This window comes from Myotis yumanensis, unplaced genomic scaffold, assembly GCF_028538775.1.
Source record: "Myotis yumanensis isolate MYYU_CA2020_CCGP unplaced genomic scaffold, mMyoYum1.0.hap1 SCAF_3, whole genome shotgun sequence".
NCBI lineage: Eukaryota > Metazoa > Chordata > Mammalia > Chiroptera > Vespertilionidae > Myotis > Myotis yumanensis.
Window position 1 is genome coordinate 206,424,732 of NW_027223754.1, and position 26,889 is coordinate 206,451,620.

General features: G+C 48.7%; 1 protein-coding gene and 1 pseudogene across 1 annotated transcript; both read left to right on the forward strand.

Annotated features, from left to right (window-relative positions):
- The first annotated feature begins 16,077 nt into the window (after nucleotides 1-16,077).
- On the forward strand, nucleotides 16,078-24,767 carry LOC139006525 (tripartite motif-containing protein 51 pseudogene; annotated as a pseudogene).
- A 21-nt stretch (nucleotides 24,768-24,788) lies between these two features.
- On the forward strand, nucleotides 24,789-25,521 carry LOC139006526 (migration and invasion-inhibitory protein-like). The gene is made up of 2 exons (XM_070408845.1): nucleotides 24,789-25,015; nucleotides 25,098-25,521. Exons 1-2 carry the CDS (start codon nucleotides 24,789-24,791, stop codon nucleotides 25,519-25,521), a joined length of 651 nt encoding a protein of 216 aa, XP_070264946.1.
- The last annotated feature ends 1,368 nt before the right edge of the window (nucleotides 25,522-26,889 follow it).

The following is a 26,889-nucleotide window of genomic DNA, read 5'->3' on the forward strand; positions in this document are numbered from 1 at the left end:
ATGCCCCCCTTATTCACCCTTCTGTCCCCAACAATGAGCACATCCCTGAACACAGCAGATGCTCACTGCCTCCTTGCATTGCCTTGGTACCTGCTCCTATTGAAGGCCCCACCCAGGCAGTAGGTCCTTCTGCAAGGAGCACCTGCTTCTCCACCTGGAACAACATGCTCATCCTTCAAAGCCCAACTCTGGGATCACCTCCTCTGAGAAGCCCTCCAGCATCTCCCCCTCCCAGAGGCCACTGTCCCCTCAGGCTCTGCTCCCCTGGCCCCTGGGGGAGGCCCAAGGCCACTGTGTCCACATCTCCCCTCATCCCTTTAGATCAGGCCCCTCTGAACCTGTCCCTGGTGGCAGGGTCAGTGCCTCGGAACCACGGCGACCTGTCCAAGGAGGCCCTCCCTGGTGGCCATGGCTGTCTGTGGGAGCACAAGGTTGTGGGCGTCGGCAGAGAGAAGCCGGCTGTTCCCTCTCCGGGCCCCTTTCCTGTTGACAGCAGATCTCTCTATAGGAAGCCCAGGGTCACACAGAAAAGTCTGAAAACAGAAGGGACGCAGGGCTGAGTGCGTGCCAGGCACCGTGCGGGCACCTTCCAGGCCTTTCCTATTTGATTCTCACACCGGCTCCAGGAATCACCACCTGGATTTTACAGATCAAGAAACAGGAGGGAAATGGCTCCGCCTATAAGTGGTGCAGCTGTTGGGCTTTTCAGCTTTGCTCCCCACCCCCCGTTTCCAGGCGGGGCTGGCGTGGACCCAGGAGACCAACTAGGTCCCTCCATGAAGCCTGCTCATCCCGGACCAATGTCCATGGGGTGCCACGGCCACCTCCCCCCTCTTCAGGGAGGGGCGGCACAGTGATGATGGTATTGCATGAGGACCACACACCAGAGCCTGACATGATCCCCCAGCAAAGGGCTGGTTTCAGAGAAGAGGAAGCCAAGGTGAGGGAAGAGGCGGGCCTTGCACCAGACAACTCAGGGGAGGGGCCAAGACTCAGAGCAAGAGTCACAGTTGGCCCCTGGTGCTGTTGACAGTTTTTTGTCTTGTTTTTCCTGTAACCTGCCTTCCTCCTGGTTCCTCTCCCTTTCACTGGCCTGAATGCCGCTGGACACCCCACAACCTCTGCGAGGTGCAGAATCACGCCAGACCCAAAGGAGCGGAGTCCCATTGTCCAAAGGGCCCTCTGATAAAAATGCAGAAAAGACCCCAGACAGATGTCTGTGGGCTCGGTGAACACACTCTGCTGGCAGAACTGGGGCGGGGGGGAGGGGGTGGCAGGGGATAGAAAGCCATATGAGGTGAGATGGGCACCTGTTGGCATGAGCTGAGATCACCCCACTTAGGGACCCAAAAGACCCAGTGACTATTTTTTTTTATTATTATTTATTTTATTATTTTTTTAAATTAAATCTTTATTATTCAGATTATTACATTGGTTCCTCTTTTTTCCCACGATAACTCCCCTACACCCAGTTCCCACCTCACCCTCCACCCTCACTCCCCACCCACTGTCCTCATCCATAGGTGCATGATTATTGTCCAATCTCTTCCCACACCCCCCACACCCATTCCCCCCCCTCCGCCCCCCAAGAATAATCAGTCCATTCCCTTTCTATGTCCCTGATTCTATTATAATCACCAGTTCATACTGTTCATCAGACTATTTATTCACTTGATTTTTAGGTTCACTTGTTGATAGATGTGTATTTGTTGTCCATAATTTGTATCTTTACCTTTTTCTTCTTCTTTCTCTTCTTAAAGGATACCTTTCAGCATTTCATATAATACTGGTTTGGTGGTAATGAACTCCTTTAGCTTTTCCTTATCTGTGAAGCTCTTTATCTGACCTTCAATTCTGAATGATAGCTTTGCTGGATAAAGTAATCTTGGTTGTAGGTTCTTGGCATTCATCACTTTGAATATTTCTTGCCACTCCCTTCTGGCCTGCAAAGTTGCTGTTGAGAAATCAGCTGACAGTCGTATGGGTACTCCCTTGTAGGTAACTGACTGTCTTTCTCTTGCTGCTTTTAAGATTCTCTCTTTGTCTTTTGCTCTTGGCATTTTAATGATGATGTGTCTTGGTGTGGTCCTCTTTGGATTCCTTTTGTTTGGGGTTCTCTGCGCTTCCTGGACTTGGAAGTCTATTTCTTTCACCAGGTAGGGGAAGTTTTCTGTCATTATTTCTTCAAATAGGTTTTCAATATCTTGCTCTCTCTCTTCTTCTGGCACCCCTATAATTCGGATGTTGGTATGCTTGAAGCTGTCCCAGAGGCTCCTTACACTATCTTCGTATTTTGGGATTGTTTTTTCATTTTGCTTTTCCATATTTCAAATCTTTGACTTGATTCTTGAGATCCTCTGGTCTGCTGTTGGGAGTCTGTATAATGTTCTTTATTTCAGTCAGTGTATGCTTAATTTCTAGTTGGTCCTTTATCACAACATCGAGGGTCTCATTAGATTTCTTGAGGATCTCACTACATTTATCAGCAGTCTCACCAGTCTTTTCAAGGGCCTTACTAAGTTTATCGGCGGCTTCTAGACAGTTCTTTAAAGACCTTAAAAGTGTGGTTTTGAACTCTATATCCAGCAGTTTGCTTTCCTCCATTTCTGTCATTTGTGTCCTGTTTCTTTGTCTCAGCATTTTTTATGCTTCCCTGTGTTGATAAAGTGGTTTTCTGTGTTGAGTGTCCTCTAGGGCCCAGTGATTCAGCCTCCCCAATTACCTGAGGAGGACACTCTTGGTGTACCCCCTTGTGGGCTTTGTGCACAGTCTTGTTGTAGTTAAGCCTTGATTGTTGTAGGTAACACTGGGAGGGATTGACCTCCAGGCCAATTGGCTGTGAGAATCAGCTGTGTCTGCAGCGGGAGAACTTCTGTGCTGGAGACACCCCTCTAGGGCAAGACTTGCTTCAATGGGGCTTTGGTGCTCACTGAGTTTGCCCCCTGAGTGTGTCCTTTATGTTTCCAGGGAGCTGCAAACTGGATGGTCCCACTCTGACCTCTGGGTTTCCTGGCTCCTGGATCTCTAGGGAGGTGCTAATCTAGCCTTTGCCTGAAGCTATCCAGCAAAAATCTCCCTGCAGGGCTTGGGCGGGGCGGGTCCCATGGGATCAATAGGGTGGGGCTAGCAGTTATAGCTGCTCTCAGTCTTGCCTTCAGAGGCCCTGCTTCCTAGTGTCCTGGTAATCGCTGCAAGCCCCTCGGAGAGAAAGCTGCCCTCGGGTTCCGACCAATGCCAGACAGTCCCGCTTCTCCCATATGAGTCTGGGTCCCTAGAGACTCGCCCGGAACTGGAGCTCAGAGCCTGAGACTCCCTCCCGATTGAAAATGACAACCGCGCCCTCAGCCGCCAGCCCGCTCCACATGCACCTCCCCACCTCAGTATGTTACTTCCGCACTGTGCCTCCTCTGAGTCTCGGTATGCTTTTCTCTTTCCTTCTAGTTGTAGAATTTCCACTCAGCCAGCCTTCCTGTGGTTCTGGATGATGTCCGTTCCATCTTTTAGTTGTATTTTTGAAGTGGTTGTTCGAGGCAGCAAACTCCGGTGTTTACCTATGCTGCCATCTTGGTTTCTCCCCCAGTGACTATTAAGTAGGGCCCAGCTGGACCCCCGACATCACAAGAAAGGTCACCTGGGATGACTACAGCTCAGAGGTGGGGTCTTGGACAAGTTCTTTGGTCAATAAGCCATCTCAGCTCCCAGGCAAGCCCCGCCCATCCTGCCTCCCTCAGGATTCGAGGAAAATCCCCACTCAGGGGAAAAGAAACCCCAGAATCACCGGGAAAGTGGTCTGGCCTGTGCCACCAGCATCGCCTGGTGGATCCTGGAGGAGTCACCAGCTGGAGGCGCTCAGCCAGCACCCTCACCCAGCCCGACCCAGACTCTCCAACACGTGGAGAGGAGCTTGGCTCAGACACGCTGGACATGAAGAGTTTTGTTTATAGGGCAGTGGGAGTGAGCAGGAGCATGTAACTCAGTGGCTCGCCAACGGGCACCTTGGGCTACAGAGCGCAGGGCACTGCACTCCATGCCAACAGCACCTGCCGACCTCACGGGAAGTGGCCACTGGCCTCAGCCCTTGTTGCAGGCTGCTGGCATCACCCAGGGGACAGCCTCCTTGTCTTTCCTCAGGTGGCAAAACTGGGCCTCAGGTGAGGAACAAATGTCAACGTAGGGTCAGGACTGAGAATAAAGATGACAAAACTCAAACCCATAATGTTAGTATTTTTGTGTTGAAGTCAAGACGAATGCACTGTGTTTAATTTCAATGAACGTACAATGTGTAAGCGAACTGGGCACATTCTCAGAGTTACCAGAGTTTGGATGTCAATTTAAAACAGGAAATGGAGTAATTTATCTTAAATAATGATTGTAAGTTGAAAAGCACTCTGCTCAGAACAAAGGCGGAGAGGAGGGAGCCTCAAGTTCATCAGTTCCCAGCACAGGAGGGGTGGGGAGTGGCGGGCAGGGGTGCAGAGGCAGCTGTGAAAACCACACCATCAGATACCTCTGAAAGAGCTTCTGAAGGGACCACCTCCCAGAATTTAGAAGTAATAACATCCTGCCCTGGATGGTTGGCTCAGTGGATACAGCTATGGCCCTCAGACTAAAAAGTCCCAGGTTCAATTCCGGTCAAGGTCTCGTACCTGGGTTGCAGGCTTGATCCCCAGCCCTGGTCGGGGTGCAGGTGGGAGGCAACCAATCGATGTGTCTCTCTCACATCAATGTTTCTCTTGCTCTGTCCCTTCACTCTCTCTAAAAAATCAATGGAAAAATATTGTCAGGTGAGGATGAACAACAATAAAAAAGTAATAGCACCCAGTTACTGAAAAAGTCAAGATGGCAGCTCCTCAAAGATTAACCGGAGAATGACATCATGACCCAGCACTTCTCCGCACGCTCCCCAAATTCAAAGCAGGATCTCGAAGAGATACCTGTCCACTCATGTTCATGGCAGCATCACTCACAACAGCCAAAGGTTGAAGCTACCCAGGTGTCCATTGGTGAGGAACAGATAAGAACTCTGTCACACACATGATTGAGTATTATTCACCCTGAAAAGGCCTTTCCTACAGGCTACCGTGTGGAGGAACCTCGAGGACAATATGCTTACCCGTAATAAGCCATCACAAAAGACAAATGCTCTATGACTCCACCTATGAGGTACCAGGGTAGACAAGTTCACAGACAGGAAGTTGTCAGGGGCTGGGAGGGGAGGGGACCTGGGGTGTTCCATGGGGACAGATTTCCAGTTTTGCAAAACAAAACAGTTCTGTGGATGGATGGTGGTGATGGCTGCACAGTGTGAATGGACGCAATGCCGCCGGACTGTACCCTTCAAAAAGGCTCAGAGGGTACATTTTGGTGCGCATCCTATCACGATTTCTCAACATTTAATTTCCCTTAAGAAGCCCAGCTCAATTAAGGGTTCAATTCTGCTATTTCTTTCCCACTCATTTGTGACAGCAAGCTTTGACAGTCCCACAGGAACAGAAAACTGCGATTCCCACGGGGTGACATGCTGGCACCAGGAGGGAGGAAGCTGGCTGGTTAATGTTTCGTTGTGTTTTGGACCATATGCCATTTCCCTACAGCAACAGAAGTCCTTCAAACCCTCAAGGATTCTGAAAGTGTCATTTTCTGCCCTCAATGCTCCCTATTGGCTCCAGGTTTGTCAGAAAATGTCCACACCTCAGCCCTGGCCGGCTAGCTGTTGGTTAGTGTCGTCCTGACACGCCAAGGTTGGGGTTCGATCCCCGGTCAGGGCACGTGCAAGAGTCAACCAATGAATGCATAAATACGTGGAACAACAAATCCATGTTTCTCTTTCACTCTCTCCCCTTGCCTCTGTCTCTAAAATCAAACAATAAATAAAAATTTTAAAAAAAAGAAAGAAAACTTCCACACCCGTTGGTCAGGTAAAATGAGGTGGTGAACCGGAAACCCAACCCAGGAGCGTCCAATGTGAGAACCAATGTGAACAGATCAGGCAGCCGGAAAACCGTTGGTCAGGTTGCAATGAGGTGGTGAACCAGAAACCCAACCCAGGAACATCTGATGTGAGAACCAAGGTGAATGAATCAGGCAGCCCGGAAACCGCTTTACTGAAAAGAAGGACAACCCCCATCCTGTGGGGCCTGGCCCCACCTCCCTCCCAGGGCACCTCCTGCTGCTCCCTCCCTAGGGAGGAAGTGTGCCTGCTCAGCGGCTCGACTGGTCAAGATGTCCTGTCCAGCCCGGCCAGCCTGGCTCAATGGTTGAGCATCGACCTATGAACCAGGAGGTCAAGGTTCAAATCCCTTTCAGGGCACAAGCCCCCTTTGGGGGGCGTATATATCTCACACATTTAAAAAAAAAATGTCCTGCCCTGGCTGGTTTGGCTCAGTGGATAGAGCATGGCCTGCAGACTGAGGGGTTCGGGGTTTGATTCTGACCAAGGGCACATACCCGGGTTGCGGGCCCGATTCCCGGTATGGGGTGGCAGGAGGCGGCCGATCAATGATTCTCTCTCATCATTGATGTTTCTGTCTCTCTCTTCCTCTGAAATCAATGAAAATACATTTATATATAAAGCACGTCCTGCCCAGCGGCGCCCAGCTGTCCTTAACAGCCCTGCTGGCCAGTGGCCCAGGGTCGGGGCTGGAGTCCACACCTTGCGTCAAGTGGGTGCCATCTCCCTTCTCTGAGGAAAACCTTCGCTCCCTCCCCCTTTTGCAACTGCGGGGACATTGGTCTCCTCACTTCCCTTGTCCTCCTTGTTCTCTCTCACATCAATGCTCCTCTACCTCTCTCCCTTCCTTTCTCTCTAAACTCAATAAACATATCCTCGAATTAGGTTTTTTTTCAAAAGTACTGTTAAATACTATCAAAGAGGAAACAATCCTTGATGAAACAGTAAAATTACTGTCTTACTAAGCCTTGACCCTTGAGTACAGGACTTCTAAAAAAAATTTTTTTTAATCTTCACCTGAGGATACTTTTTCCATGATTTCTTTTTTAAAAAATATATGTTTTATTGATTTTTTACAGAGAGGAAGGGAGAGGGATAGAGAGTTAGAAACATTGATGAGAGAGAAACTTTGATCAGCTGCCTCCTGCACACCTCCTACTGGGGATGTGCTCGCCACCAGGTACATGCCCATGACTGGAATTGAACCTGGGACCTTTCAGTCCGCAGGCTGATGCTCTATCCACTGAGCCAAACCGGTTAGGACTTTTCCCATGATTTCTAAAGTGAGTAGAAGCGAGGGAAGACGGGGATAGACAGAGGGAAGGAAGGGTGGAGAGGGAGAGAGAGAGAAATATCCAGGTGAGAGAGACCCATCCATCCATTGGTTGCCTCTTGTATATGCCCCCACTGGGGCTGGGGAATCTGCAACCAAGGTACCTGCCCTTGACTGGGAATCGAACCCAAGACCCTTTGGTCTGTGGGTCGATGCTCTAACCAAGGAGAAAACCAGGCAGGGCCAGTATGTGCCTTTCTCTAATGTTATGTCTGAATGAATGGGAAATATGCATAAGACATTTCTGCTCAAACTGAAGTACCATGATGATCTCCAGGAAAAGCACTTGTGCAATCGTTTGAGTTGCAGGTAAAACTAGGCATTTGTCATGGGGCACCATTTTCACTTGAAGGACAATTGTTGAAAATATAGATATGATTATGCAGGTTTCGGCATTTGGCAGGCATTTTCTTGAAAATGAACTTAGTGAGCCTGTGACTTCAAGGAAATCAACTGACAGCTACTTGTTTCCAATAAAATTTGAGTTTTTGAGCAAAAATATAAATGTTGGAAATTTCACACCATGGATTTGACAGCTTCCCAATGCTGAAAGAATTTTCTGATGAAATCAATGGTAATATGAAATTTTTCATCCTATATCATAAAAGGCTAATATGCAAACTGACCAAATGGCAGAATGACTGGTTGCTATGATGCACACTGACCACCAGGGGGCAGACACTCAAGGAAAGAGTCAGTGCGCTCCCACAGGGGGAAAGTCACTCAGCTAGAAGCCAGGCTCACAGCTGCTGAGCGCAGTGTCAGTGGTGGGAGCCTCTCCCACCTCAGCAGCAGCAATAAGGACCCCTTGGGGCATGTCTGACTGCCAGCGAGAGGGCGCAGGCCAGGCTGAGGGACCCCCCCCCCCCCCCCAGTGCACGAATGTTGTGCACCAGGCCTCTAGTTATGAAATGTGTCAATGTTTCAAAGATTTGCATGAGTCAGTGGCTCGATATCTTTCAACAGGACTAATATATTATGTTCCAAAATCATGCATGAATAAAAGATAGATAAAAATGCAAGATAAGTCGATGGATTTTTTTTCATCCTCACTGAGGACATGATTACTAGTACTTATTTTAGTGAGAGAGGAAGGGAGAGAGGGAGAGAGAGAAATATTGATCTGTTGCCTCTTGTAAGGGCCCCAACTGGTGACTAAACTCGCAACCTAGGTATGTGCCCTGACTGGGAATCGAACCTGCCACCTTTTGGTGTATGGGAGGATGCTCCAACCAAGTGAGCCACACTGGCCAGGGTGAGCTCAATGGATTTTAATGCAAAAGAGTAAGAAAAATTCATTGACATGGTTCAGATTCTACATTGCAACTAACTTTTAAAAATATATATGTTTTTATTAATTTCAGAGAGAGGAAAGAGGAGAGAGAGGAACATCAATGTGAGAAACATCACTTGGGACCCCAACCTCAACCGGGATCAAACCCACCACCTGGGTATGTGCCTGACTGTGTCCTTTTGCTGTACAGGACGATGCTCCACCCAACTCTGACACATTGGCCAGGGCTTTCAGATATTCTTTCATTCATCTTTTCAGCAACCTGTGAGGTAGCTATGATTATGCCTATTTTATAGATGAGGAAAAAGTCAAAGAGAGATTCAGTAACTTGCCCAAGGTCACACTCTACTTAGTGTCTCAGCAGAGTTTCAACCAAGCAGTTTGACCCTATAATCCACATCATACCTTCTCTGCCATGATAATTGGATCTGGGAAGACTCTAAGTATCTACTATGAGGGGCTGGGCCCTGATTTCTGAGGTGCTCCCAGACCTTTGGGTCTATAATGTTGACATTCTACTGATCTACAATATTAATTGGTTACTTCATTTATATATAAACAAATATATATTCTAAGTTAAATACTGTATATATTTATAGGTGAATAAATGATTAATTTATGCAACAAACATATATTGGCTGTGTGATACATGTCAGGTTCTGTACGAGGCACTGCACACACATCTTCTTTAATCCTAAGAGGTAGGTATTATGATGCCCATCGTACAGATGAGAAAACTGAGGCTCATAGAACTTATGAACTAAGCAGGGTCATGCTGTTATTAGCAGAAGATTCCAGCCCTGGTCCCAAGTCTACTCCTTTTCAAAACGCAAGCTCCTTCCCTGACCCCAACCTGCCTCTCCTCAAGCACAGAGGGGCCTGTGGGGTCTGATTAGCATGAGGTCCTGATGAACTAGAGGGTAGGGGACAGGAACTACCTCTTGACCTCACCTCCCAGGCAGGGCTGGGGTCTGAGGGCACAGCTTGGTCTAGAAACCCTGGCTGGAGAGTTAATGAAGGATGGGGGAGGGGGGGAGGGGCAGGGGAGGGAGCATTTTAACAAAGCCCCACAAGGTGTCACTTTTTATCCAAATACTCTCCTTTCCCTCCAGCCTTCTCTGGCCAGTATCTGTCACCTGGGCATAAATGAAGCCTCATTAGCAGAGAGGCCAAGCCGGTGATTCCAGGGTCATTTATCAGCAGGACCTTTACCCATAGGACCCTGCGTGCTCACAGGGCCTGCCTTCAGTCAGGCATCACAGAGGGGTCTGCAGAGGCTAATTAAAGCTCCCTGGTCGACATCAGGGGAAAGGGAGGCTGCACGATCAGATCTAAGGTCTTGCTTATGCAGGGACTGGAGGGAGGGGCAGAAGCACAGCAAGCCTGGATCCAAGGATCTCAGCCACAGCCCTCCTGGGAACAGACGGGGTCACATGACCGCTGTCCCCGAGCTGGCAGGCCAATGAAGTCACAGCCTCAGAAATCTCATGAATCACAAACTCTGGAGACTCCCACCCAGTGCATTCCAGGAAGTGCCACGCTTTCCTCGCGTTTTCCAAGAAATAGCAGAACGGGGACAAGTCCCTGCCGGCTCCGCCTGCGAGCGCGGCGGCAGCTCAGTCGCGCCCTCTGGCGGCGAGTCGGCTGTTGGCGCCTGGCCGCTGTGCAAAGACCTGCTGGGCCGCCTCCTCCTTTTAGAACATTTGGTGGCCACGAAGTCCCTTCAAAGGAATCTTAGGAAGAAAGAGGGAGAAGGGAACGGCTTCCCTTTGTGTTACCCTCTGTTTCCCAGCAAAGCTGCCAGGGTCCTAAACGACTATTTCCCATTATTTCTCCCTATTTCCTCCGGGGGGCGCGCGCTCACTGCCAGGACCCGTTTGGGCTGGGCTGCCCAGGTGCTTACACTGTCTTTTCTCCCAGCTACTTGGCTGGCCAGGTGATGTGCTGGGGCGGGGAAATAATGCAGCCCCTTCGCAAGGTTGGAGACCTGAGAGCAGCCGACCCAGCGCTCCTGCGTGCCGCATGGGGTGGGGCAGGAGCAGAGAGAATATTTCTGTGTCAGCCGCTGTCCTAAGCACTTTTTGTAGTTCTTGCCCATTTGATCCTCACAACAGCCACAGGAGGGAGGTACTATTATCCCCCCATTTCATAGTCTGGTTTAGGGAGGCTAAGGAACCTGTCCAATGTGCCACGGCTACTAATGGTGGAGCGAGATTCAAATCCAGGCTACCTGGCCCCACACTGTGCTGGGGTGTGTGTGTAGAGGGGGAGGGGTGCGGGGGGGGCGCACTGGCTTGAGACAGGAGGCTGGCTGGCGGTTGATGACTGTGATGGTCAATTTTATGGGTGGGCTGGAGTCCCCAGTTACTCAAATATTAGATACTGCTGTGAAGGTATTTTGTGGCTGGGATTAGTCTATATCAGTGGTTCTCAACCTTGGCTGCACATTAGAATCACCTGAGAATCTTTTATTTTTTTTTTATTTTTTTTATTTTTTATTTTTTTTGTTTTTTTTAAAATTAAATCTTTATTGTTCAGATTATTACAGTTGTTCCTCTTTTTTCCCCCCATAGCTCTCCTCCACCCAGGTCCCACCCCACCCTCTGCCCTTAACCCTCCCACTGTCCTCATCCATAGGTGTACGATTTTTGTCCAGTCTCTTCCTGCACCCCCACACCCCTTTCCCCCCAAGAATTATCAGTCCACTCCCTTTCCATGCCCCTGGTTCTATTATATTCACCAGTTTACTCTGTTCATCATATTTTTTATTCACTTGATTTTTAGATTCACTTGTTGATAGATATGTATTTGCTGTACATAATTTTTATCTTTACCTTTTTCTTCTTCCTCTTCTTAAAGGATACCTTTCAGCATTTCATATAATGCTGGTTTGGTGGTGATGAACTCCTTTAGCTTTTTCTTATCTGTGAAGCTCTTTATCTGACCTTCAATACTGAATGATAGCTTTGCTGGATAAAGTAATCTTGGTTGTGGGTTCTTGCTATTCATCACTTTGAATATTTCTTGCCACTCTCTTCTGGCCTGCATAGTTTCTGTTGAGAAATCAGCTGACAGTCATATGGGTACTCCCTTGTGGGTAACTGACTTTCTTTCTCTTGCTGCTTTTAAGATTCTCCTTTTGTCTTTTGCTCTTGGCCTTTTAATTATGATGTGTCTTGGTGTGGTCCTCTTTGGATTCCTTTTGTTTGGGGTTCTCTGCACTTCCTGGACCTGTAAGTCTATTTCTTTCACGAGGTAGAGGAAGTTTTCTGTCATTATTTCTTCAAATAGGTTTTCAATATCTTGCCCTCTTTCTTCTTCTGGCACCCCTATAATTCAGATGTTGGTACACTTGAAGTCCCAGAGGCTCCTTACACTATCTTCATATTTTTGGATTCTTTTTTCTTTTTTTTTTTTTAAATTAAATCTTTATTGTTCAGATTACATTTGTTCCTCCCCCCCCCCATAACTCCCCTCCTCCCAGTTCCCACCCCACCCTCCGCCCTCACTCCTCACCCACTGTCCTCATCCATAGGTGCACGATTTTTGTCCAGTCTCTTCCCGCATCTCCCATTCCCCTCCCCGCCCCCAAGAATAGTCTGCCCATTCCCTTTCTATGTCCCTGATTCATTATAATCACCCGTTCATTCTGTACATCAGATTATTTATTCACTTGATTCTTAGATTCACTTGTTGATAGATGCATGTTTGTTGTACACAATTTGTATCTTTACCTTTTTCTTCTTCCTCTTCTTAAAGGATACCTTTCAGCATTTCGTATAATACTGGTTTAGTGGTGATGAACTCCTTTAGCTTTTCCTTATCTGTGAAGCTCTTTATCTGACCTTCAATTCTGAATGATAGCTTTGCTGGATAAAGTACTCTTGGTTGTAGGTTCTTGGTATTCAGCACTTTGAATATTTCTTGCCATTCCCTTCTGGCCAGCAAAGTTTCTGTTGAGAAATCAGCTGACAGTTGTATGGGTATTCCCTTGTAGGTAATTGAGTCTCTTTCTCTTGCTGCTTTTAAGATTCTCTCCTTGTCTTTTGCTCTTGGCATTTTAATGATGATGTGTCTTGGTGTGGTCCTCTTTGGATTCCTTTTGTTTGGGGTTCTCTGCGCTTCTTGGACCTGTAAGTCCATTTCTTTCACCAGGTGGGGGAAGTTTTCTGCCATTATTTCTTCAAATAGGTTTTCAATATCTTGCTGTCTCTCATCTTCTGGCACCCCAATAATTCTGACATTAGTGCGCTTGAAGCTGTCCCAGAGGCTCCTTACACTATCTTCGTATTTTCGGATTCTTTTTTCATTTTGCTTTTCCGGTTGGGTGTTTTTTGCTTCTTCGAATTTCAAATCTTTGGCTTGATTCTTGCACTCCTCTGGTCTGCTATTGGGTATAATATTCTTTATTTCAGTCCTTGTATGCTTAATTTCTAGTTTCTTTATCGTAGCATCGAGGGTCTCATTAGTTTTTGTGAGGCTCTCCACAAGTTTATTGCAAGCCCTCAAAATTGCATTTTTTAGCTCCATATCCTCCATTTCTGTCATGTTTTTTTGTCTCCGCATTTTTTATGCTTTCTTGGTGCACCCCCTTGTGGTCTTTGTGCGCAGTCTTGTTCTAGTTAAGCCTTGATTTTTTTAGTTAATACTGAGGGATTTGACCACCGGGCTGACTGGCTGTGAGAATCAGCTGTGTGGAAAACTTCTGTCCTCTGGGGAGGTGCTAATCTAGCCTTTGCCTGAGGCAATCCGGCAAATGGCTCTGTGCAGGGCTTGGGCGAGGCGGGATCACAAGGGCGGGTGGAGGGAGCAGTTATGGCTGCTCTTAGTCCCTTCCCAGAGGCTCTGCTTCTCAGAACCCCGGCAGCCGCTGCAAACCTCGGAGAGAAAGCTGCCCTCAGATTCCAACTGATGCCGGACAATCCCGCTTCTCCCGTCTGAGTCTGAGTCCCTAGAGATTCGCCCGGATCTGGAGCTCAGAGTCTGAGACTCCCTCCCGACTGAAAACGACAACTGTGCCCTCAGCCACCAGCCCGCTTTGCGCGCGCACCTCGGTACCTTTGTATTTTCCACACTGCGCCTCCTCTGAGCCTAGGTTTGCTGTTGTCTTTCCTTCTAGTTGAAGAGTCTCTCCTCAGCCAGCTTTCCTGTGGGTCTGGGTGATGTCTGTTCCGTCTTTTAGTTGTATTTTTGAAGTGGTTGTTTGCGGCGGCAGTCTCCGGTGTTTACCTATGCCGCCATCTTGGTTCTCCTAGAATCACCTGGGAATCTTTTAAAAATCCTGATTACCGAGGCCCAGAAATCAGGATTTTTAAAAAGATTCCCAGGTGATTCTAATGTGCAGCCAAGGTTGAGAACCACTGGTCTATATGATCAGTTTCAGTTAGAGATAGATCACCTGGGCGTGTCCCAGTCAATCAGTGGAAAGGCTTCAGGAGCAGAACCGAAGCCCCACTGAAGGAGAAATTCCACCTGTGGGCCAGGGTCAGCCTTCCTCACAGCCTGCCCTGCAGACTCGAACTTGCCTAGCCAGCTCTCGCCACTGCAGAAGCCAATGGCTGGCAGTACATCCCTTACTACATCCCACTGCTCCTGTTTCTCCACCTGAACCCTGACTCATACAATGACCAAGACCAGACAGATGCCTGGGGGGGGGGGGGGGGGCGGTGAGGAGACCCCTCCCCAGGACTTGGTTCAATGTGAGTCCCCTCCACGGGCTCGCTGCCACCCTGGGGAGAGGCGGGAAATCCCAGATGGACTGATGCGTTTCCATCCTCGAAGGGAATGGAGAGTCAATAACGAAATCTAGTTCAGACATGGAAAAGTGAAGAAAGACATTTGCGCACGCCCAGGTTTATGGGCTAAGTAGGGTCACATCTACTACACCATGTTAAAACCCTAAACCCGTGGTTGGCAAACTGTGGCTCTCGAGCCACATGCAGCTCTTTGGCCCCTTGAGTGTGGCTCTTCCTAAGCCTTAGGAGTACCCTAATTAAGTTAATAAGAATGTACCTACCTATATAGTTTAAGTTTAAAAAATTTGGCTCTCAAAAGAAATTTCAATCTTTGTACTATTGATATTTGGCTCTGTTGACTCATGAGTGTGCTGACCACTGCCCTAGACCTACGTCAGGGTGCAACAGAAAACAGAGCTACAGTAACACTAACCAAGCCATAATAATAAGAGTAACATGGCCTTATTGTAAGAAAGTACCAGGTGTCCGTTATTGTATTTTACTCCCATTAACTAACAGTAACCTTGTGAAGGGTGGGTGGTTATTAGCCCCTTTGCAGAAGAGGAAGTGAGACCTGGGAAGACAAAATAGTGGCCTCATTGTTCCGTGGCTGGTGAGTGCGAGTCAGGGTTCAAGACCTGCCCCGTTGCCTCCAACGCTGTACTTTAAGGACGATGCTGTACTGGTCTCTGGCACAGTGACTGAGATTCCCCCTTCGGGCCCATCATTCCTCCTTCAAAGTTCCCAGAGACTCTCCCCGGTGCTCCTCAGCTACCAGAGACCCTTCCTCACCCTCCTGGCATTTGCCCCATGTCCACTGACCAACCCAGGATTCACTAGGAAGCTCCCAGATCCTGTCAGTGTCTGCGCCAGGCTGAAGAGGTTGCTGGGTCCCTGTCTGGGGCTGGTCACTAACGCTGAGATGTCTGGGAGGGCAGGCCCAGCAGGCCCACCCACAGTCTGTGCCTCCCTGTGAGTGCATGCCCCTCCTCCCACCAAAAGCAGAGTCTGGGTCTGAATCTGGTCATGTGACTTGATTTGGCCCATGGAATGCAGCAGAAGTGTTGCTCTGTGGGGTTAGGCCCAGCCCTCGGTTTTTGGTTTTGCCCTCTTGGCACCCAGCTGCCCTGCACTGAGGAAGGCCAGGCTGTCCTAGTGAAGGATGGAGAGAGAGCCCTGGAGGAAAGGGCACCATGTGTGAGACACCCCAGCAACAGCCAGCATCAGCGCTGAGAGATGCCTTCCGGGACCTTCCAGCCCAGGCCAGCCCAACCTGCAGCTGGACGCAGCTGAGCTCTGCTCAGGTCCTACCCATATCTCATGAGAACATACACTAGAAAGTCATTGTTGCTTTACACCGCTCAGCCTTGGGTGGTATGTTACACACAACACACAACTGATACAGACTCACCTGTGGGAGAAGCTCACCTCTGCAAACCTTGATGCAGGCTCTGCTACAAATCTGAGCTGAGACTTGGTCCAAAAAAGAAACCCCGCCCTGGCCAGGGTGGTCAGTGGTTGGAGTGTCGTCCGGTACACCAGAGAGGGTGTGGGTTCCATTCCCGGTCAGGGCACATGCCTGGGTTTCGGATTCAATCCTGGTGGGGGCGGGTATGGGCGGCAGCCAATCAATGTTTCTCTCTCCCTAAAATCAATAACATCATATCCTCAGGTGAGGGCTACAAAGAAACCACAGACTCCAGGAGGATGTTTGTTCTCTGAGAAGCAGCTGGAATCCGCTGTCCCTCAGATGGGGCCTTGGAAGATGGCCCTGCTCACCCGCTGCAGCCACCGTCACTGCAGGCAAGACCCACAGGCTGGCCTGGTAAGAGAGGGCATTTCTGTCCTCCCCCGTGGAGGGCGGTTTGGAGGGAGGCCTGCTCCAGGCCCCAGGAACCAGGGTCACCACCTGGGATGGCTGCTTTCTGCTCCTCAGGGCGTGTTCTCTCTGAAATGCTTGGGTTCCCCTTCAGTGCTCAGCCTGGGAAGGAGTTTGCTCACTGCTTCTTGCAGCTGCTCTCAGGGGAGGACAGAGAAGGTGGTCCAGCTCACCTGGGAAGGGGAATTCAGCTTGCAGGCCTCCCAGATGTAGCAGGTGGAGCTCACGTTCATTGTGGGCAGGGCTGTCCTCGAGACAAACCCACCCGCAGCACCAGCCCCCCAAAGGCTGAAGGTGCCACTCCCCTGTCACCCTCCCCCTGTTCTACCCTGTGCTTAGCCCTCATCACGCCCCAGGCAGAATCACCTCAGAGGGCGGTAGCTGGATCTCCATAATTCTAGAAAGAGGAGCCTGGGGTCCTGCAGTCCTGGCCCCATCCCTGCAGCCCTGCTGTGGGATGCCCAGCCCTCCTGATGGTGCCCAGGTCTCTCTTCTGCCACGCCCACTGGTGTACCTTAGCTTGCTTCTAGTTCTTTATGAAACAGCACAGAAACATCCTTCAGGCATAAAAGTTTGTCTGCATTTGAGATTGCTTCCCTTAAGATATTTAATAAATAGAATGACTGGGACAGAGGATATTGCCATATAAATTTCCTTTATGCCTAGAACCACACTCTAATGCAAACAAATTGCACCAATTTACATTTATGCTCACAGGATATGAGGTGTCCACCTTTTCCATCTTCCAGCTCATAGTACTTTTTAAACATACACACACATCATTCTTTTAAAAATTCTTTTATTATGCTAAAACATGCACAACATATAATTTACCATTTTTAGGGTACAGTTCAGTAGTGTTAAATTATATTTACCCTGTTGTGCAACCAGCCTCCAGAGCTCTCTTCATCTTATAAAACAGAACTCAATGCCAACTAAACAATAACTCCCCATTCCCACCTCCCAGCCCCTGGACACTGCCTTTCTACTTCCCATCGCTACGGATTCGAGTGCTTCATTTAAGTGGAATCACACAATGTTTATCGTCCTGAGACGGCTTTATTTCACTTAGCACAGTGTCCTCAAGGGTCATGCCTGTTGGAACATGGGCCAGAATGCCCTTCCTTTTTAAGGCTGTATTTTTTTTAAAGGATTTTTGGGAAAGTTTATTTGAGCGAAACTGTGCAAGATCTAAAATGCTCTGGAGAATAACAGGTACTCAGCTTCTTCTCTGAATTTGGAATGAAGGAGGGGATGTAAGGAAGGTTACATGAAGTGGGAGAAAGCAGGTAGGGATTGGATTAAAGGACAGTCAACAAGAGTGTGGTCTCTTCTTTAAAAAAAAACACACAACAACCAGGCAGCCACAGCAGCCTGGCAGCAGGGTGGGGGGCACGGGCTGGCTGTGGGGGACCTTCGAGGAGCTCAGGCTTGTCAGCTTCATCCCTGGGCAGGACCAGAGGCTCTGGCCCAGCTGGTTCTGCAAAAACCTCAAGGGTGGGCACCTGGTGGCTCTGAGAGGCTCCTAGGCTTAATTACTTAATCACACCCCTCGAGTACTCAATCACCCCACGAGTATTTAATGATAACCACGCCAGTGAGCCTGCGGGCTGAGTGAGCCTGCTAGCCGAGCGAGCCTGCGAGCTTGCACTGAGAAGGAGAAGTTTGAGTCCTGCCAGTTGAATGTTCCAAGCAGAGTTTGAATCAGAAGCTCATACAAAATATGGATCACATCTTGCAAGTCTTCCAGAATGGACTCATCTGCTCCATGTGCAGGAACTATTTCATAGACCCCATCACCATAGACTGTGGGCACAGCTTTTGCAAGCCCTGTTTCTTCCTCAGCTGGCCAAACAGGTCAGTCCCTGCTCACTGCTCTGAATGCCAGAAAGCAATCCAGCCCAGAGAATTTCACACAAATGTGTGTCTCAAGCAAATGGTTCTCATTGTCAGACAAGCCAGTCTGTGGCAATTCCTTCGCTCTAAGGACAATAGGTGTAGGATACACACGGAGGCAAAGCAGATCTTCTGTGAGGATCAGAGGAGCCTGCTCTGTTTGCACTGCTCTATCTCCCAGGAGCATGAGGCTCACAGACACTGCTCAGTAGAAGAGGCCGCTGAGCAGCACAGAGAGAAACTCCTCAAGACAATGTGCTCTTTATGGGAGAAATGTGAAAATGACAGAAACCTGAATGTGGAAACTCTCACAACCAGTTCTTGGGAGTTTTATGTGATCTCAAAGGCGCAAGCAATCAGAGCTGAATATGATATGTTGCCTCCAGATCTCTATCCTGAAGAGCATGATAATTTAGAGAGAATGCAAAGAGAAGGCAAGGAGATCTTTCAACAACTCAAGGACAGCAAAGCCAGGATGGCACACAAGAGGGAGCTTTTAAGAGGATTGTATACAGAGCTGAAGGAAATGTGCCATAAACCAGATGGAGAGATGCTCCTGGATTTTGGAGACATATCGCACCACAGTGAGGCAGTGTGTGTGCACATGCCCCAGCCTGTGAAAGCAGAGCTCACTGCAATGACCATCCCGATGATGGAAAGGATCAGCTTTCACAGTGAGATTATCCCTCTGTGTCAGGAAAGAACTCGAAGTCATGTCTTCCTAGGGGGAAATTTGATAAGCCTGAGTGTTGGATGTTATTCAAGGTGTACCATGTGCCTTTCCACTCTCTGAGTGTTTTGTTTTCTTGAGTCCTCAGACTTTTCACTGTGGAAAACATTACTGGGAGATAGAAGGGGGAGACACTTGGAATTGGGCTATAGGAGTCTCTTGTGATGATTGGATAGTGATGAATATAAATCTCCAGAAGGCATTCTACCTTCTTGGCTGTGCTAAAACCGACATGCACCATAATGTCTTCACAACCTCCCCACTTTTACTGCAATGTGTGCCCAAAACCTATTGGCCGAGTAGGGGTATTCCTGGATTATGAAGATGGAAGTGTGGCCTTTGTAAATGTAGCACAAAGTTCCCTTATATCTAGAATCTCTTATTGCTCTTTCTCTCCCATCTCAGGCCTATCTATTGCTGTAGTCACTTCTGACTAGAAATAGATTAGGAATCATTCTGTATGCTGGGGAACTCCAATACCTAAGGAAGCCCTTTACCTGGTGCCCTATCAAATTAGACAAATATGTTATACATTTTTGTTTTTAATTTCCTTTTTTGTCTTGAATATCTATTTACTGTATTATTAAATACTAGAGGCTCGGTGCACAAAAATTTGTGCACTCGGAGGGGGGAGGGGAGTCCCCCAGCCCTGCCTGTGTCCTCTTGCAGTCTGGGACCCCTCGGGAGATAACGACCTGCTGGCTTAGGCCTGCTCCCGGGTGGCAGAGGGCAAGACCAATCCCTAGGTGCAGCCCCTGGTCAGGTTCAGAGCAGGGCCGATTGGGGAGTTGGGGTGCTGCCCCCTGTCATGCACAGAGCAGGGCGGATCGGGAGGTTGTGATGCCACCCTCAGTCACGCTCAGGGTAGGTCCGATTGGGGGGTTGGGGCACTGCCCCCTGTCACACTCAAGGCAGGGTCGATGGGGAGGTTGCGACACCACCCCCTGTCACGCACAGAGCAGGTCCAATCAGGGGGTTGGGGCACTGCCCCCTGTCACTCACAGAGCAGGGTCGATCAGGGGGTTGGGGCACTGCCCCCTGTCACTCACAGAGCAGGGCCCATCAGGGGGGTTGGGTCTCCGTACCTTGTCACACACAGAGCAGGGCCCATCAGGGGGTTGAGGAGCTCCCCCCTGTCACTCACAGAGTAGGGCTGATAGGGGAGTTGGGGCACCGCCCCCTGTCACACACAGAGCAGGACAGATCAGGGGGTTGGGGTGCTGCACCCTGTCACACTCAGGGCAGGGCCAATGGGGAGGTTATGGCTCTACCCCATTACACACAGAGCAAGGCCCATGGAGGGGGGTTGGGGCGCCACCCTCAATCACCCACAGAGCAGGACCGATCAGGGGGTTGGGGCGCCGCCACTGTCACACTCAGGTTAGGGCCGATGGAGAGGTTATGGCTCGACCCTGTCACACACAGAGTAGTGCCCGTGGGTGGGGGGGGGGGGGGGAGGGTTGGGGCGCCGCACCCTGTCACACAGAGCAGAGCCGATCAGGGGATTGGGGTGCCGCACCCTGTCACACACAGAGCCTCAGGGCGATCAGGGGATTGGGGAGCTCCCCCCTATCAGGCACAGAGCAGGGCTGATTAGGGGGTTGGGGCACCTTCTCCTGTCATGAACAGAGCAGGGCTGATAGGGAGGTTGTGGCCCTGCCCCCTGTCACACACAGAGCCAGCAGGGCGATCAGGGGGTTTGGGCGCTACCCCCTGTCACACTGATCCCGGTGCCAGGAGGCATATTACCCTTTTACTATATAGAATAGAGGCCTGGTGCACAGGTTGGGGCCGGTTGGTTTGCCCTGAAGGGTGTCCTGGATCAGGGTGGGGGTCCCACTTGGGTGCCTGGCCAGCCTGGCTGAGGGGCTGAGGGGCTGAGGGCCGTTTTCCAGCTGGCGGGTGACTGAAGCTCCCAATTGCTCCTTTTTTTCTTTTTTTTTTTTAGTCTGGGCCAGCTTTAGCTCTGAGGCCTCGCTGCTGAAAGCAGGTTTCTGGCCTTTGTTTACCTTCTGTATTTGATACAATGTTGCGGTCAGGCTGGCTAAAGCCTGGCTGACTGAAAGCCGGTTTCTGGGGTTTTGTTTAGCTTCTATATTTGCAACATATTTGCTTAGAGTTGCAACTGAGAGGCTGGCAAGTCAGGCGGGGAACGTTGGAGTCTGCCATCACTGGAGCAAGCAAGCCTCCCTGTTCGCTTCAGTGCATGGCTGCAGGCTGCCATCTTGGCTGACAGTTAATTTGCATAAGGATATGCTGATTAGCCAATGGGAAGGGTAGCGGTCGTACGCTAATTACCATGTTTCTCTTTTATTAGTGTAGATGATAACCTTCAAATCATATGTATTGGTTTGTGCTTTACCCAGATTAAGGAAATTATCACCCATGATGCATGGTATAAAATGAATTGTCTAGTTTTTGCTTTATTTGTTAACTGTCATGAGGAAGTATAATTAGAGATGACAGGGGTGTCTGGAAAGGTAAAATCCGATGCAAGGGAGCAGGCATCATTCATTGTCTTCCCAAACAGACATGGTTGTAGAGACACAAATGCAAAAATATAATACACACACACATGCACACGCACACACACACACATGCACACACAAACACCAATGGCAATTTAGAAATTATTTTCTAATTTATCTTCAGTGAACTATATTTTCCATGTTCTTCTCTCGGTTTAATAATCCATAGTTTGAAGTAATGTTACTTAATGACCTGTGCTGTGCATTCCTTTGTAATTCTCACCACAGTGATACATACTTCAGTGTTACTCGTATTCTCTACTAGATGAGAATTCACAGGATGATCAGACTAGTACTCTCCTCATCTTCCTTGGTATCCCATCTAGAGCTACATTTATTCCTACACTATACTGTCTATATGTTAAGTACATAATGCTCTATCATCATCTTCATATCTCAATATCACTCCCTGGCTTTCCCTCTATTAGTCTAGCTGTGAAGCCCTGTGTCATTTCCCCACACCTATCATACAATTTTAATTTTAATAGCTAATGGTTTTTACAGGTTTCCATTACTGGAAATTTTTTAGTTTTCTCTAAGATATTATTTTGCTTAATTTATAATGTACAAACTGTGCTTCTGTAAACACATACACAAACAGTATACACTAAAAGCTGTCAACTTTCGCATCACTGGTGGTGTTTAATTCATGTTTTGGTCAAGTGTTTATGCCAAAGTAATTAATCTATAAAAAGTATTGTATCTCTTTTAGTCTCATTAGATTTCTTTTTTTTAAATTAAATCTTTATTGTTCAGATTATTACATTGGTTCCTCTTTTTTCCCACCATAACTCCCCTACACCCAGTTCCCACTTCACCCTCCATCCTCACTCCCCACCCACTGTCCTCATCCATAGGTGCACGATTATTGTCCAATCTCTTCCCGCACCCCTCCTACCCCATCCCCCCCAAGAATAGTCAGTCCATTCCCTTTCTATGTCCCTGATTCTATTATAATCACCAGTTCATACTGTTCATCAGACTATTTATTCACTTGATTTTTAGATTCACTTGTTGATAGATGTGTATTTATTGTTCATAATTTGTATCTTTACCTTTTTCTTCTTCTTCCTCTTCTTAAAGGATACCTTTCAGCATTTCATATAATACTGGTTTGGTGGTAATGAACTCCTTTAGCTTTTTCTTATCAGTGAAGCTCTTTATCTGACCTTCACTTCTGAATGATAGCTTTGCTGGATAAAGTAATCTTGGTTGTAGGTTCTTGGTATTCATCACTTTGAATATTTCTTCCCACACCCTCCTGGCCCGCAAAGTTTCTGTTGAGAAATCAGCTGACAGTCATACTCCCTTGTAGGTAACTGATTTTCTTTCTCTTGTTGCTTTTAGGATTCTCTCTTTGTCTTTTGCTCTTGGCATTTTAATTATGATGTGTCTTGGTGTGGTCCTCTTTGGATTCCTTTTGTTTGGGGTTCTCTGCGCTTCCTGGACTTGGAAATCTATTTCTTTCACCAGGTAGGGGAAGTTTTCTGTCATTATTTCTTCAAATAGGTTTTTAATATCTTGCTCTCTCTCTTCTTCTGGCACCCCTATAATTCGGATGTTGGTACGCTTGAAGCTGTCCCAGAGGCTCCTTACACTATCTTCTTATTTTTGGATTCTTTTTTCATTTTGCTTTTTCCAGTTGGGTGTTTTTTGCTTCTTCATATTTCAAATCTTTGACTTGATTCTTGCGATCCTCTGGTCTGCTATTGGGAGTCTGTATAATATTCTTTATTTCAGTCAGTGTATGCTTAATTTCTAGTTGGTCCTTTATCACAACATCGAGGGTCTCATTAGATTTCTTGAGGATCTCACTACATTTATCGGTGGTTTCTAGAAAATTCTTGAAAAACCTAGAAAGTGTGGTTTTGATCTCTATATCCAGTAGTTTGCTTTCCTCCATTTCTGTCATTTGTGTCCTGTTTCTTTGTCTCGGCATTTTTTTTATGCTTTGCTGTGTCAATAGAGTGGCTTTCTGTGCTAAGTGTCCCAATTACCTGAGGTAGACACTCTTGGTGCACCCCCTTGTGGGCTTTGTGCACAGTCTTGTTGTAGTTAAGCCTTGATTGTTGTAGGTAATTCTGGGAGGATTTGACCTCCAGGCCAATTGGCTGTGAGAATCAGCTGTGTCTATGGTGGGAGAACTTCTGTGCTGAAGACACCCTTATGGGGCAAGACTTGTTTCAGTGGGGCTTTGGTGCTCACTGAGTCTGCCCCCTGAGTGTGTCCCTTATAGATATGAGGAGTTGTAATTGGATGGCCCCACTCTGACCACTGGGTACACTGGCTCTTGGATCTAAGGAGGTGCTAATCTAGTCTCTGCCTGAGGCTACCCAGCAGAAGCTAGCTGTAAAGCAATGCAAGTTGCACTGGGGACTTGGGGCAGCTGTAGTTTGTTAAGTTATTTTCAGATTACAAAGGGCCAGGCCTTTCACATGCAAAAGCCTCCGTGCACAGCTTGGGCAGGGCGGGTCCCAGGGAATCAACAGGGTGGGCGGAGCGAGCAGTATGGCTGCTCTCAGTCCTGCCTTCAGAGGTTCTGGCTATTGCTGTGAGCACCTCCGAGAGAAAGCTGCCCTCGAGTTCCGACCGATGCCAGACAGTCCCGTTTCTCCCCGTATGAGTCTGGGTCCCCAGAGACTAGCCCGGAACTGGAGCTCAGAGCCTGAGACTCCCTCCTGATTGAAAAAGACAATTGTGTCCTCAGCCGCCAGCCCTCTCTGCATGCACCTCCACACCTTTGTATTTTACTTCAGCACCGCACCTCCTCTGAGTCTCGGTATGCTTTTCTCTTTCCTTCTAGTTGTAGAAATTCCACTCAGCCAGCCTTCCTGTGGTTCTGGATGATGTCCGTTATGTCTTTTAGTTCTATTTTTGAAGTGGTTGTGCGAGGCAGCATTCTCCGGTGTTTACCTATGCTGCCATCTTGGTTTCTCTCCTCTCATTAGATTTCTAAAAAGAGTAACTTTATTGCGCAAAAACGAAATAATAAAAATAATTGAAAGTGTGCCCACCCCCCAAAAAATAGCCACTTTCCTGTTTATTGATAGTTTACCCATTTGTGAGTTGATGGACATTTGAATTATTCCCATTTTTATATGTGGTTATTATGAATAACGCTGCCAGGAGCATTCATGCCATGCACAAGTCTCTGTGTGGATGTCCTCAATGCCCAGAGAACCTCCTTCCCACAGGATGCCAAGCAGGAAAAGGAAACAGGAGGAACAGGCAGGAGAGAGGAAAGAGTCCCTGCAGGAGCCTGGTAGCAGAACTGGGTCTGGAACTCCGCCCTGAAGGCACTCTACAGCCGGGAGTCAGCGACATCCGATATCAGATGTGGGAAGCCAGACGATATGCCTGGGATGGTGGAGACCAAGCACCTGGAGCAGCTGTGGCAGCTCAACCTGGAGCTTCTGAGGTAGCTGTGGGTTGAGCAGGATGCCATGTGGCGGTCGGTGGCCAAGTCAGCCTCAGAGCTAAGAGTGAACTTCAACAAGGAGTCTCCAGTGCCTGACAGGAGCTGGCGCCTAAGACCCTACCTGGGCTATGACTGGATTGCAGGGTCTCTGGACAACAACTCGCCCATCAGCAGCAAGCCCGAGGCCTTCTTCTCGAAGCTGCAGGAGTTCCGGGAAACCAACAAGAAGGAGTGTATTCACAGTGAGCCCGCGTGAGTAGGGGCAGGCCAGCAGTGGGCAGGCAGTGCAGGGACCCTCCCTATCGCTGGCCTGTTCACCCCCTTGCTCTCACAGACCCAGTTCCCAGGCCGGCGGGAGAGCGACAGTGCCCAGGAAGACCACGAACGTGAGTCACTGTCTGCTGAGCTGGGTCATTCTCCCTCCAAAACCTGAGAAAAGCTCCGGCCCCCAGAGCCTGGACCTCTGGTCCTGTGTCACCTCAGAGGCCCAGCACCAGCAGCTGTCGGCCAGCCCTTCCCACCTGGCCCAGTCAGTGCAGGTCCCGTCCCCCACCCCAATCTGGTCAGAACCCCAGGCACCCCAGCCCCGCCCGTGCACTTTGGTGGACAACCTGAGGACTGGCCACTTGGAGGACAGTGCTCCTGCCATCGCCTCCAGCCTCTTCCCTCTGGCAGGGGTGCCCATGAGAGGGGAGCCCTGTCCGGCCTCAGCCAGAGGTGGACTCAGGCTCCACCCTCCTAGGTGGGGCCGGTGGTAGACCCATGCCTGTCTCCTTCCTGGGCTCAGAAGGGGTGATGGGTGGAAGGTCAGGGCATTCTGTCTGCTGTGTTTGGAAATAAAGCTCAGTGCTGTCTGCCCCTCCAAAAAAAAAAAAAAAACCCAGAAATGTTTTTATTGACTTTACAGACAGGAAAGGAATGGTAGAGAGAGATAGAAACATTGATGAGAGAGAAACATCCAGTGGCTGCCCCCTACATGCCCTCTACTGGGTTTGATTCCACAACCCAAGCATGTGCCCTGACTAGGAATCGAACTGGTGACCTTTTCATTCATGGGCCAACACTCAAACACTGAGCCACACCGGCCAGGCCAGATTGTGCTCTCGAGGGTGGTTATTTCAAAGGTGAGTTCACCTAGATGCACAGAAACAATGGACAGGGCTTGCTTAAGGAAAACAAACCTTTTACTAAAAAGTATATGCCTGGGAGATGACCCCCGCCATGACCTGCCCAGGTAGGAATTTATGATCGCATCACCCTGTGAGGTTACTTTACATAGAACCCATTTTTCATCCACTGTCCCCTTTTGATCACAAGTCAATTTGAAGGATGCATGGATGACCAACCTTTTGGTTGGATCGTGTGGTCTCACAGCGCTATGGGGGCTCTTTCCTAGGAAGTGTCAGTGTCCACCTTGTGTTGGTGACCATTGGGATGGGGCCATACTGTAATCCTGGGCTCTGTGTTGAGGCCAAATTTTCCCAAAATGGGACGGGCAGGTAAAGGGAAGGCAGTCAGGTCTTATGGCCGTCATTGTGAGAACACACTCTGGCCCTGGCTGGGTAGCTCTGTTGGTTGAAGCATCGATCCAGGATGCCAAGTTTGTGGGTTCGATAATACAATGCACATAGGAACGGCACATGCAAGAATCAATCAATGAATGCATGAATACGTGTCTGTCTGTGTCTCTCCATCTCAAATCAATAATAATGAAAACACTCTGGATCATTTCTGTTCTATGAACGATCATGATGGAAACAGACCTTTCCATGGAGAGGATTCTCTCAGTTCTGTCTGGACTATCCTGCCTTGGAGCCCAGGGAAGAAAGGAAATGCTGATTGTCTGTAGGCGATATTTTAAGAAGCAAAACAGCATTTATCAGTTACCCCTCCTGAGACCTGCCTGACACAGAGAGCCAAGGGACTTGCCTGTATACTAATAGCTGATCCTAAGGTGGCTCACCTGCGTGTCTTTGCTCTGCCCAGGATGCTCTAAGACTTTGCAAATAATGACTCACATTCTTCTAATAACCTTTGAACTATGAACCAATTATATCTGTAAACACAGGGCCAGGTCTACTGTCTGCTGCCCCTCCTGACCCCGGGTACCCTCTGCGCTCCTGGCA

What these genes read in the sequence shown, in the direction of transcription:
- LOC139006526 (XM_070408845.1), top strand. Translation starts at nt 24,789, where the DNA reads ATGTGGCGGTCGGTGGCCAAGTCAGCCTCAGAGCTAAGAGTGAACTTC. An exon ending in TGTATTCACAGTGAGCCCGC is followed by an intron (nt 25,016 to 25,097) that starts GTGAGTAGGGGC and finishes TTGCTCTCACAG; the next exon opens with ACCCAGTTCCCAGGCCGGCG.